This window comes from Rhizophagus irregularis, chromosome 27 (assembly GCF_026210795.1).
Source record: "Rhizophagus irregularis chromosome 27, complete sequence".
NCBI classification, from domain to species: Eukaryota; Fungi; Glomeromycota; class Glomeromycetes; order Glomerales; family Glomeraceae; genus Rhizophagus; species Rhizophagus irregularis.
Window position 1 is genome coordinate 2,583,253 of NC_089455.1, and position 14,480 is coordinate 2,597,732.

General features: G+C 23.9%; 2 protein-coding genes across 2 annotated transcripts; both read right to left on the reverse strand.

Moving 5' to 3' along the window:
- Positions 1-4,667: 4,667 nt before the first annotated feature.
- OCT59_018439 (uncharacterized protein) lies at positions 4,668-6,343 on the reverse strand (the record flags this gene model as incomplete). The annotated part of the gene is made up of 6 exons (XM_066148771.1): positions 4,668-4,765; positions 4,870-4,920; positions 5,006-5,053; positions 5,135-5,349; positions 5,557-5,984; positions 6,068-6,343. The coding sequence occupies 6 exons, from the start codon at positions 6,341-6,343 to the stop codon at positions 4,668-4,670; spliced, it is 1,116 nt and encodes a 371-aa protein (XP_066004665.1).
- A 2,078-nt stretch (positions 6,344-8,421) lies between these two features.
- Positions 8,422-9,931, reverse strand: OCT59_018440 (uncharacterized protein; the record flags this gene model as incomplete). Its single annotated transcript, XM_066148772.1, has 5 exons — positions 8,422-8,474; positions 8,593-8,637; positions 8,729-8,934; positions 9,142-9,569; positions 9,656-9,931. 5 exons carry the CDS (start codon positions 9,929-9,931, stop codon positions 8,422-8,424), a joined length of 1,008 nt encoding a protein of 335 aa, XP_066004666.1.
- Positions 9,932-14,480: the final 4,549 nt, after the last annotated feature.

Sequence of the window (14,480 nt, forward strand, 5' to 3'; positions counted from 1 at the left end):
AAAGAAAAATATTCGATTAGTAATAAATTCTTTAATAAATCGAAAAAAAATTTGCAAATTTTCTAAAATAAATATTATCTTACCAAAAAAAAAAGAAAAAACTTTTTTTGAAAAATATTTTTTTTTGAATAATTATTTTTATCAAACACATAAAACGCTTCACTTCCAAAGGTTAATACAAATATTCGGTATTAACTCTTAATGATGGTATCTTTGCTAGTCACTTTTGACACTTGTAGGGCAGGAAGGGCCCGCACAATCGTCGCAAGGATAGCGGGAACAAGAACCACCAAGAGGAAGCTTAAGAATTACTGTTTTTGGGTGGTGAAGAAAAACAGTCTAAATTTATGATTTCATTCAATTTATATTTTTTTTTTTCTTTCTATCAGTTTTCTATGGAAATTTTTTTTGATTCTCATTTCTAAGCCTGTGCCTCATTATTTTTTTTTTAGAAGCCTCATAAAAATTCTGAAAACTTTTTAAAGTTAAAAAAAAAATATTTTTTTTTTCTATTATTACTCCTTTCTCATCAAAAAGTTGGCTTGTAAATTCCAATTTTGGAATTTTCATTTGTTTGGATTATTTGGCTGAGACTTTGGTGACACGATAACAAGAAAAACAATCATCTTAATTTAGTTTTAATCAACTTTATTATTTCGGGCTTTTGGATTATTAAAATTTCACCCTTGACTTTTTAAAGGAATACTAAATAGGATTAAATATATATTGAGGCTTTGAAATTTTTTCGAAGGCTGTGAAAAGAAAACCCAACAGATCATTCCACGTTTATAAAAAATGTAGTTTTTTTTTTTTGAATTCACGGCTGAGATATATTACGATCAAGATATTTACTATTTATTGCTTAGTCAATGGCTGAGACGTTTCATTTAATAAGGAAACCAATTATTTTCTTTTTAAGAATCTTTTTTTTTTTTTTTAAGAAAAAACTTTTATTGTAAAGGGCTTATGAATAAAAAAAAATTTTTTCTATTATGGAATATAATAATTCAATGAATGTTTTTGGCTGGTGTAGGAAAAAGGTTGAATGATCAAAAAATATGGCGAGGATGGGGCGTGACAAGGCTGGTGAAATATGGCTGAGATCTTTTTTTATTAAAAAAATTTTTTTTTTTTCTTCTTAAAAGAAGTAACGAAAAAATGGCTTGGAAAATGTTGTAGATCACGTCAATCACAAAATTGTTAATTTTGCAAATATTTTTTCTTTCTTTTGAGGCTTAGATATAAGAAGTCGATCTTTTATTATAATGTAAATAAAAATAAACAAGAACGTGTAAAATAATAAACGTGATCGCAAATCTTTACAATTTTTGTAATAATTTCAGGCTTGGAAAATTTGTGGCCGAGTCAAAAAAACGAAAGACAGAAAGGAAGAATGATTTTCTTTTATTCCGTTCCGTTTAATATATCTCATATTGGATAGATACTTAAAGTTATCTGATAATTGTCAACAAATAAATCAAGTTCGGATTATATCGGACATTTACTTTATAATTCAATCCGTTTTTTAAACGGCTATTTACTTTAATTCTCAAGTCCGAAATAAAATGGCTTAGTCGGTAAAATTATTATAATTAAATTTATGATACGAACCTTTCCTTATAATTCCGGACCTTTGATTTTATCTTATACCGAGGTGAATAATGAAAACAAATTGAAATAATGAATTTAATCATTGAAAGATAGATAATTAAAGCGTTACGAGGCTTAGAAAGAAAGACGATGAATATTTTTTTTTTTTTGTCTCACGATATCAAACAAAACAAGTTTAAATTCACTTTTTTTTTAGAGTTTATGTCCTTAAAAATTTTACTCAGCCCAGTGTGACAAGCCATAACTATATATGTCAATCATGTTAAACATTTCACAGCCAATCAGTCCTTAACATTTAGAAAAAAATGCGCATTTCATCCATATTCTTTTTTTCTCGATTTTTTACGATTTTTTTCTTCGTGGCTTGCACGACATGATCGACAATCTTTTTTAACAAAGGGTTCATTCACGAATTCAAAACGTGTGAATTTTTTGTCAATTAAGATAGAAATAAATTACTTATTTAAGTGTCGGTTCTCATCTAAAAATCTAGTATACTTTGATTCTTTCCATATAAAGATTGTGGAGTAATAATAAACAAATGTGATCAACAGTAATTAAATTAAAATATTATTACGATGTCTTCCGTAAAAAAAATAAACATGTTTAAAATCTTTTTTTTTTTTTTCTGAAAGTATGATATCATGTTACGTGTCTTTTCTGCTTTTTTTTTTTCAAGATTCAACAAAAGCAAAAATAACAAAAAAAATTTATTAAAATTTCTAAAGAATTATAAAATTTTAAAAGAATTATAAAAGTTCGAAAGAATTAAATTTTTTATAAAATATGACAAACTTTTTTTTTATCAAAAATTGATTTATTTTTTATTTTATTTTTGGAATTTCATTTCGTAAAAAAAAAAAGAGATTCGATTCATAAAAGAATTACTAATTTTTGATAAAATCTCGTTTCAAATTTCAAATTCAAAAATTCAATTGTTACGAATAAACAAAATTAATCCAAATTACATAAAATACTAGTTATTTTGAAATTAACTTGTTATTAATTATGATCATGATTTTTCATTTGTTCAATGCTTTCTTTCTTCTGTTAAAACTTGTTAAAAACTTGTAATAAATACTTACTTGTGTAAATTGTATAAATAGAAGTATATATAAATGCTGTAGAAAAATATATATAAAATGTTGTATAAATGCTGTAAATAAATATATAAAATGTTGTATAAATCCTGTAAATGAATATATATAGATGCATGTTATATAATTGCTGTAAATAATTGCCGTAAATAAATATAAATAGATGCTGTAAAAGTGCTGTTTTATAAATATATAAATACCGTATAAATACCGAATATAAATATAAACATAAGCCTCTATACTATTTACCATCAAATTCTTTGTAATTATAAATATTTATGTCATATGGTATTTTTAAAAAATTATCATTATTAATGGAGAGGAAAAAAAAAACATTTCTCTGAGAATAAATAATCTGAAATTCATAATCAATTTTTTTTTTTATAATGTTAAAAGGCAATTAACGTGATCGTAAAGAATTTTTTGGAAATCTTTGCCATATACAGTATTTGCGCGAAACAAATTATAAATTACTTTATAGAATATAAAATAATATTTTTAATTGTTTATTTGTTAATAATAATAATTAAATAAAAAAGAAAGAGAAAGATAAAATAAAAAAAATGAAATAATCCTATCAAATAACAGGTACGGTGAAAATTTCTATTGGATATTATTGGATACCGATATAAATTTTAAAACAAGAAAAAAATGGTTGAAATGATAAATAATTCTATTAATATGTATTTATATATCAATGAAAGTATGAAACTACTATTCTATGACATAATCAAACAAATTACTGGATCTCAGCTAAAAAAAGATGATTAAAAATTGAAATGGTAAGTAATCTTATTAAGCTATCAATACTGTGGATTTTTCTGTGATATAAATAGGATATTAAATTTCGATCAGAATCCCGAACAAAAAAAATATGATTAAAATAGCAAATAATCTTATTAATACTATGTATACACCAATGAACTTCAGTTTCTGCGATATAATCGAACAAAATATTAGATCCCAATAAAATCCCAAACAAAAAAGCTAGATTGAAATGACAAATAATCTTATTAATACTATGTATACACCAATGAACTTCAGTTTCTGCGATATAATCGAACAAAATATTAGATCCCAATAAAATCCCAAACAAAAAAGGTTGATTGAAATGACAAATAATCTTATTAATACTATGTATACACCAATGAACTTCAGTTTCTGCGATATAATCGAACAAAATATTAGATCCCAATAAAATCCAAAACAAAAAAGATTGATCGAAATGACAAATAATCTTATTAATACTATGTATACACCAATGAACTTTAGTTTCTGCGATATAATCGAACAAAATATTAGATCCCAATAAAATCCCAAACAAAAAAGATTGATTGAAATGACAAATAATCTTATTAATACTATGTATACACCAATGAACTTCAGTTTCTGCGATATAATCGAACAAAATATTAGATCCCAATAAAATCCCAAACAAAAAAGATTGATTGAAATGACAAATAATCTTATTAATACTATGTATACACCAATGAATTTTTCTATTATAGTAACCAAATAAAAAATTAGATTCCAATAAAGCTTTCAACAAAGTTAATAATTTTCTTCTATCATTATTCCACCAGTTATAATTTGAATTTTGTTTAAGCTTTAAAACTTGTGCAATATTTTTTTGCATAGAGTACATACATTTGTTGTGGATAACCAAAGTTGACCGAAAGGTATATAAATTTGATCTTATATAATCAATATAAAATTTCCATTCTTTTGTCAAATTGCCCGGGTACTTGTTGCAAACAATTAAAGTTAACCAAAAGATATATGAAAGTAGTGTTACTATATTATTAATAACAAGTTCCAATACTTTTAATACTTTTGCTAAATTGTCTAGATACTTGTTGTAAATAACTAAAGATATTATATGATAATTGTATCATATATTTTAATATAAATTGTATAAAATATTAGTTTTATAAATAATCATTATAAATAAGATTTTAATTACTCACTATAATTATTATATTCAGCTGATTTGATATTATTAATATCAAGTTCCCATTCTTTTGTCAAATTGTTCATCAGATACTTGTCGTAAATAACTAAAGTTAACCAAAAGATATTATATGAAAATTGTAATATATATTCTATATAAAATGTTTATAAAATATTAGTTTTGGTATAAAAAAACATTTTAATTACTTACTATAATTATCATATTTATCTGATCTTTTATTATTAATATCAAGTTCTGATTCTTTTGTTAAATTAATTAAAATGCACATATGTAATAAATAACTGTTAATATTAATAATATAAAATTTAAATAAATAAATAATTACCATTAAAAGAGGTATAATCATTATTTTGATAATAATAATTAAATGGATCTGAATAATTTGTAATAAAAATAAAGTTTTTTTATTATATTATTCATATCTTTAATAAATTATTATTATAAAATAGCTTACCTAATTCTAAAGATTCTAAGGTAAGGGCTTCTTGACTCATACTTGTATATATTGCAGATTTTATCATTTTACTTAAAGGTCTACTCGTATAAATTGCTCCCGGATTATTGGTTGTTATAGGTCCAATTTCTGGGGATAGTTTAATCTTTGTTGGTTTTTCAAGCTCACTTAATTTAATATAATCTAATTCTTTTAAAATACTACTAGCTGTTGGCCTTTTATTCGGATCGGAATGCCAACATTTTTTCATCAGATTAATATAATCTTTCGGTATATTTGTAGTACTAATTGGAGGACGAAGACCATTACAGATACTAATGATAAGATCTATATCATGAATTTGATCCCAAAATGGTCTTCTACCTGTCATAAATTCCCACATAATCATACCAAAGCTATATATATCTGAAGCTGTAGTATACTTGTGTCCTTGAAAAATCTCTGGAGCAATATATGGAATGATTCCATAAATCTCACCACTATTATCTGCTGCGATTGAGGATTTACTTATTCCTAAATCACATATTATTGCAGAAGTTGCATTATTATAAAGGATATTTCCGCTATGGAAATCACGGTGAATAATATTTGCATCATGAATATACTTTAGTCCATTTAAAATAGAAATTAACATAATCAACTTTTTGTACCAAGAATAATAAAAGTGATTTGTTATATAATGTCTCAAGTCTCCTGAAGAATAATAATCCATAATTATCATAAAATCCTTTGTTGTGGGATCTTGGGTAATTCCGTAATAATTGATAATACAAACATTATGAAAATTAAAATATTCATTAATACCAAATATTTCTGATGAACGTGAATGATAATCATAAAATATTTCAAGCTGGATTTTAAACACACATAAACATATATTAATACAAGTTCTTCATATTATGAAAAATAATAAGTTATTATAAAATACTATACCTCATTTAAATCCTTAAGTGTGATGTCTTTAGAATTGTTAAGTTTTTTAAGAGCAATTGTTTTGCATTTATTATTATGTTTTTCAACCCATATGGCTTTATATATTTTACTAAATCCTCCCTCAGCAAGAAATTCTATGTTTTCAAATTGGTCATAGGAAACAAACTCTATCCTTCCGGTTTTTAGATTGTCATTTTTTTGCGTATATATAATAAAATCGTCCACAACATTATTTCCACTCAATTTGTAATCTCGGTTTTTATCATAGTATTTCATTTTGTATGATTGAAATATTTTTTTTATATAAAGAGTAATAAAGATAATTAATTTAGGACACTCGGTCTTTATATATAGAATTATAGATATAGGTATATATATTTCGAACTATTTAGCCAATCTCTTGTTTTTCCGGATTATTTTTATTAATAAAATGTTAGAAAATCATATGGTTACACGGATTCATTTAATTTACAATCAACTACAATGACAAAGTTATCATTGGTCTATTCATTGAAAGATTCTAATCCAAATTAAAATTTTGATTTTGTCATTTGAAAAAATACGCCAAATTAGCAAAAAAGTCAATAAAACAATCGGATCTACCTCAATTAATTACAATTTCGACAAATCTAGACAATTTTTTTTTCATAATATTAAATAAATTTTATATTGTAATTAAAAGTATAAATATTATACGCTACCTAAAAATGACATAGAATAATCGTGAAGGAACATTTAAATTTCCCATTTTTTTCCCCCTCCAGTTAAAAATCCAGCATGATGACATACTTGATATATAATTGATTAAACATAAATTTTAGATTCTTCTCTATGCATAAATTCCTATTGAAAGCTTTTTCGTAATGATGATGATAAATATTTTTTATGTGGACACTACCGATAAAGAGCTTGAATTGGATGGGTTTATGATTGAAATATTTCTTTTTTTAGTCATTAAATCGATCAATTGTTTAATTGGTGATCTGTTGATTAGAATGGAAATAAACAAAATGTAGATCAATCAATTTGGATTTTATTACTGAAGTCCTAACTTGATATGAAATTAGCGTATTTTATAAGTAAATAATATAAATAAAGTTAATTTATTTGTAAAGATTAAGTTCATATAGCGCAGTAAATTAAGTTGATACTATATCGATATTTATTAGAGAATAATTAATTAAGGTGAAAATTGTTTATTATAATGACAATAATTCATATTATATATTTCAGAGTTATTTTATCTATATTGTAATAGTTAATAATTGAATAAAATTTGAAATTATATTTTATTTATCAGAATACTAACGGCAAGTTATTTAAAAAATTATAAAGTACAAAATAGTACAAAATAATATAAAATAAATAAAAATGTTTAGAAATAACAGAAAAATAAAAATAATTTTGCTTTATTATGCAATTTGTTAAAAAAGTAAAAGTAAATAAATCCTGTACTTTCCTTAATTTTATAAAATATCCTACAAATATTGTAAAAGAAAAAATCATAGATAATACTTATATAAATATAATTATTTGTCTCGTCATTATAATTATTAGATTTCATATTATTAATATCCAATTCCCATTCTCTTGTTAAATTATCTAAAATATATAATACAATAAAATAAACTTTATTAAAATTTTTTTAAAAAAAATTACCGTCAGTATTGCTATTTTGATAATAATAAAATGGATCGATCCCAATAAAATCCCAAACAAAAAAGATTGATTGAAATGACAAATAATCTTATTACTAATACGATGTATACACCAATGAATTTTTCTATTATAGTAACCAAATAAAAAATTAGATTCCAATAAAGCTTTCAACAAAGTTAATAATTTTCTTCTATCATTATTCCACCAGTTATAATTTGAATTTTGTTTAAGCTTTAAAACATGTGCAATATTTTTTTGCATAGAGTACATACATTTGTTGTGGATAACCAAAGTTGACCGAAGGGTATATAAATTTGATCTTATATTATCAATATAAAATTTCCATTCTTTTGTCAAATTGCCCGGGAACTTGTTGCAAACAATTAAAGTTAACCAAAAGATATATGAAAGTAGTGTTAATATATTATTAATAACAAGTTCCAATACTTTTAATTTTGCTAAATTGTCTAGATACTTGTTGTAAATAACTAAAAGATATTATAAGATATTAGTTTTATAAATAATCATATAAATAAGATTTTAATTACTTACTATAATTATGATATTCATCTGATTTGATATTATTAATATCAAGTTCCCATTCTTTTGTCTCGTGAATAACCAAAAGATATTATATGAAAATTGTATATAAAATGTTTATAAAATATTAGTTTTGGTATAAAAAAACATTTTAATTACTTACTATAATTATCATATTTATCTGATCTTTTATTATTAATATCAAGTTCTAATTTTTTTGTTAAATTAATTAAAATGCACATATGTAATAAATTATAATTATATAAATAAGAATATTTATAACGGTTAATATTAATAATGTAAAATTAAAATAAATAAATAATTACCATTAAAAGAGGTATAATTATTATTTTGATAATAATTAAATGGATCTGAATAATTTGTAATAAAAAAAATCAATAAAGTTTTTTTTTTATTATACTATTCATGTCTTTAATAAATTTTTATTATAAAATAGCTTACCTAATTCTAAAGATTGGGCTTCTTGACTCATACTTGTATATATTGCAGATCTTATCATATTACTTAAAGGTCTACTCGTATAAATTGCTCCCGGATTATTGGTTGTTATAGGTCCAATTAATGGGAATAGTTTAATCTTTGTTGGTTTTTCAAGCTCACTTAATTTAATATAATCTAATTCTTTTAAAATACTACTAGCTGTTGGCCTTTTATTCGGATCGGAATGCCAACATTTTTTCATCAGATTAATATAACCTTTCGGTATATCTGTAGTACTAATTGGAGGACGAAGACCTTTACAGATACTAATGATAAGATCTATTTCATGAATTTGATCCCAAAATGGTCTTCTACCTGTCATAAATTCCCACATAATCATACCAAAGCTATATATATCTGAAGCTGTAGTATACTTGTGTCCTTGAAAAATCTCTGGAGCAATAAATGGAATAATTCCATAAATCTCACCATTATTATCTGCTGTGGTTGAGGATTTACTTATTCCTAAATCACATATTATTGCAGAAGTTGCATTATTATAAAGGATATTTCCGCTATGGAAATCACGGTGAATAATATTTGCATCATGAATATACTTAAGTCCACTTAAAATAGAAATTAACATAATCAACCTTTTGTACCAAGAATAATAAAAGTGTTTTGTTATATAATGTCTCAAGTCTCCTGAAGAATAATAATCCATAATTATCATAAAATCCTTTGTTGTAGGATCTTGGGTAATTCCGTAATAATTGATAATACAAACATTATGAAAATTAAAATATTCATTAATACCAAATATTTCTGATGAACGTGAATGATAATCATAAAATATTTTAAGCTGGATTTTAAACACACACATATACATATATTAATACAAGTTCTTCATATTATGAAAAATAATAAGTTAATATAAAAATACTATACCTCATTTAAATCCTTAGGTGTGATGTCCTTAGAATTGTTAAGTTTTTTAAGAGCAATTGTTTTGCATTTATTATTATGTTTTTCAACCCAGATGGCTTTATATATTTTACTAAATCCTCCCTCAGAAAGAAATTCTATGTTTTCAAATTGGTCATAGGAAACAAACTCTATCCTTCCGGTTTTTAGATTGTCATTTTTTTGCGTATATATAATAAAATCGTCAACAACATTATTTCCACTCAATTTGTAATCTCGGTTTTTATCATAGTATTTCATTTTGTATGATTGAAATATTTTTTTTATGTGGTTAAAATGATTTTTCGATAATGGATTTAAAGTCTTTTTGAAGTATAAAAAATGGTAAAAAAAATCTTGGGTATAAAAAGGCATAAAACGAAATTATCTCTTCCTAATTCTTATATATATACTTTATTAAAAAGAGTATTTTTTTTCTGTTTACCAGTCACAAATAAGTGACATTAATCCGAAAATTCATATAAACAAATAAAGAAAAAAATCAATAATAAAATGACTTTTGAAGTTTTTCTGATTTTGGCGTTATCGTTCGAATTTTATTTTTATTATGAAAGAGATTAGGTATTTTTTACAAAGCAATTTTTTTGCAAATAAATCTTTGCATTCCGATAGAGCGCAGCAATTTTAACGCCTAATTTTCAATTTTTGATGTTATCTCCGAATTTTGTGAAACATTTCTATAAAACTTTGTTAAAAAAAAGAGATTAGATTACAAAGTAATTTCAACTTTTTCACATGGAAATTATTACTGAACAGATTGCAACAAAGTCGACGAGATATACTTGCCGTCGGAATTAATTACGGCATATGAAGCTTATAATATATTAAATCGCCGTAATGCCGTAATTATTTAATGTCAAAAATACAAAAATTACACAAAGTAAATATTTTTTTCTGGTTATGCCGTAGATAATTTGTAATCCGTATATCTATAATGCTGGTCTCGATGATTTGTTAAATATTTAAATGGTAAAATCCATATTTTGTGATGGCGTAATTTCAATTCGGCAATTCCGACGGCACTTATACGACGAGAATTAAAAATTGTGATGTTTATTTTCATTATAAAACATATGAGGTGAAACTTGTGTGACAGCAGTTCGCAATCCATTTTTTTAGAGATATTGTTGCTTCTTATGAAGTATGAACCATAATTTTATTAAAGTGGGTTATTAATAGATTTTTAGGTATTTATATTTAAGCGCGGTGTATAAACGTTTTCAATCAATCACGTCATCAAATAAAAAAAGAAAAAATCTCAAAAGAAATTTGGCTAACGGTTTTTTGCCGTTTTCAAAATGATGTACGCAGTTTATTTGTGATTGTATATTCGAATACCAATATTCGCCCGGTTTTCATTCGGTTTTTTGTCCATATTTCGTCCGGGTTTCATCCGGTTTTCGGGTTTCTTTTTTTTTATTCAAATTTAACTGCGTACAACGGCGATAAAAGAAAATGTGAAAACAAAGAACATTTGGATCTTAAGTCGGTAGAGGCCTCATAATACGTTTTTACTTGAATCCTAAGGTTTTCAGCGCTCTTTCTGTCCCAAGTGACGATGGGAAACTCCTGGCATCTCTCTACTCGCATTTGGAGCATCATGACTCTTCTTCGCTTGTTGTTTTTATCATTAAAACTTTGTACTACTACATATTGCAAGCTTTTTATACAAATAAATAAAATATTGTATTATCGTAGTTTGCTAAACTTGCGCACCCTAACGTTACACGCCCATTAAGATTAATTTATTTATTACTCGGTTGAGATTTCAATGAATGAGTAAAGCTTTTAGAATTTTAATGGACGATCATTAAAAAAAAAATATATGTATATACTATTGTGTACTGATATAGAAAGTGTAAATATTGGAATTGCCCGTTACGCTTACATCATCTAAATCTTTGATTTGGGCACCAGAGTACGATACGCTAAACTAAACAATGTAAGATGGAACCATACATATTCAGTCATCATTGTTAAATCTTTCAATCCTGATTCACTGATTCATATTTATTTACGCAGATAATCTGTAAACATCTTACAACATCTTACAAAAGAATTTTGTAGTGAATAATAAGTAAAACAACATGTCTTGAAATAGTGTCTCTCCAGATCAAGCAAATCGCCAAATATATATATAACATATTCTTAATTTCCGAATTATCCGAATTATCTGAGGGTTGGTAACGCGAGTTCTATCATATGACACATTAATCATACGGTAAATCCCAAATATAAACGTAATAAAACCTAATTTATAAATGCTTTTCCGACATTCTCGCGCACAAAAATGATTGACAAAATAGGTTTAAAATTGCTTAAATAAACTTAAACTCTCTTTTCTCATTTTATTTTTTCATTTTATTTTTATTTTTATTTTTTTCTTGTCATAATGACTGACGATCAGTGGACTTCGGTAACTAACGCTCGACATGGAAATTCTCGTATTAATAAATCATCATTTGGAACTCGAGGAGGAAGAACAAAACCATCATACAAGAACAATAAATTATCGTCAGCTAATAAATCTTCGGATCATTTAAATAAAAATTCATCTTCATATAATAACATAAACAATAATAGATACGCATTTCCATCAAATATTAATTATGAACAAGGATTTAATTTATTAAATGAGGGTGAAGATGAAAATGAAAATGAAAATGATTCTTCTGATGACTCTTTAGAACAAGATGAAAATAATGATTCTTTATCATTGAAACCTTATCATATTGAATTATCATTAAAATGTCCTTTTAAAAATTGTCAAAATGAATTATTAAATAATAGTACAAAACTTAATGATCATTTAAAAGAATTACATAATTTACGTTTTGTTAATTTACATCATGTTTATTTAATTATCGAAAAATATTTGGATATTTGGTCAAAAAAAATTAATGATGATAATGTTATTCAACAATTAAAGATTGAAATTGATAATGAAGGTACGTTAAATATATTTATATATATTGATTTATAGACTTTTATTTTTAATATCATTTAATAGTATTGAATTATTCTTGTTTTAGGTGATAAAGTGTATGTAATTGATCCAGAAAAATTTTCTGATGATAAAATTTTACGAGAAAAACTTCAACTTGATAAATTGGTATTTATTAATTTAATCAATAATGTTTGATTTAAAATATTTAAATTAATTTATTTTATATACGTTTATTTATATTTATAGAACGAAGTTTTACAAATTCAAGCACATGAAAGAAATAATGATGCTAAATTAGAGCGTAAATGTTTATTTTGTAAAAATATTTCCGATAATAGGTAAATAAATATATATTATGTGTAATACTTATGTCAAAGAAAGAAAGATTCTTGACTTACCTAACCCACTTTTTAAATAGGACTATATTATTTCGTCATATGTTTATGGAACATAATTTCAACATAGGCTTGCCAGATAATCTTGTAAACGTTAATGATTTCTTAGCAATTCTCGAAGATAAATTAAACAAGTAAGATATTTATTTACAATGTTAAAAATTTCTTAAATATAATTAATTAATATAATATTTAATATACTTAAATTTATTACAGTCTTCAATGTTTGTATTGTGAAAAAAGATTTACTACGCCAGCAGTTTTACGTAAACATATGCGTAAAAAGAAACATTTTAAAATTAATGCAAGAAATAGAATTTATGATAAATTTTATGTTATAAATTATTTAGAACCTGGAAAAAATTGGGAAACATTTGAAAACGAAAATTATGAATCTGACGAAGATTACAATAAGGATGAGTAAGTTAATTATACCTTTATGAGTTATTAATCTTTTTAAATAATAACCAAATATATTTTTTTTGTAATAAAGCTCTTGGGATGATTGGAATGAAGAAGAATATCAATCAACAAATTGTCTTTATTGTACTAATATATCATCAACAACAAAAGAATGTTTAAATCATATGGTTAAGGAACATAATTTTAATTTATTAGGAATCAAAAATAAAATGGGTAAGTTAAAATCTGTAACTTTTTATTTTTATAATCTATAGGATATTAATAATCTTTTTTTCACTTTAGGACTGGATTTCTATCAAACAGTTATTCTAATTAATTATATTCGATATAATGTTAAAAACAATACTTGTATGGCATGTTTAACAAAATATGAGAATTCAAAAGATTTATTAGTTCATATGAATAATGAAAATTGTTTTGTAAAACTTCCATCATTAGATAATGAATTCTGGAAAGACCCAAAGTATACTTTCATTTTATCATTAATAAAAGGAAAAAATTTTTTAATTTTCTTATTTTATTTAAATATTTTTTTTTTCTTTTAGATATCTTTTACCAACTTTACAAGATGATCCATTATTAGTTGGATTTGAAGATTCAAGTGATGATGATAAAGATGATGATTTATTGTTACATATTCCAGATAATACTATTGTTATACCTGAAAAAACTCCTGAAAATTTGGAGGAACAATTCAAACATTTATTAAAAATCAATAAAATTTGATTAATGAAATTTGTTACTAAAATTATGTTATAAATGTTGGTAAATACTTGAATTTAGATTTTAATACTTAACAAAAAAATTTGGAATTTGGAATTTGATATATATAAATTAAATTTGAAATTTGAAATTTGTTATTTAGCAATTTAGAATTTGAATTTTAAAATTTGAATTTAAATAATATTTTTTTTTAATATTACTTGTAATTTAAATAAAAGTATTACCAATTAATTTTTTTATTAAATAATTAAATAAGCTATAAAAGTTTAAAAACCTTTAAAATATTAATTCTTATTATAAT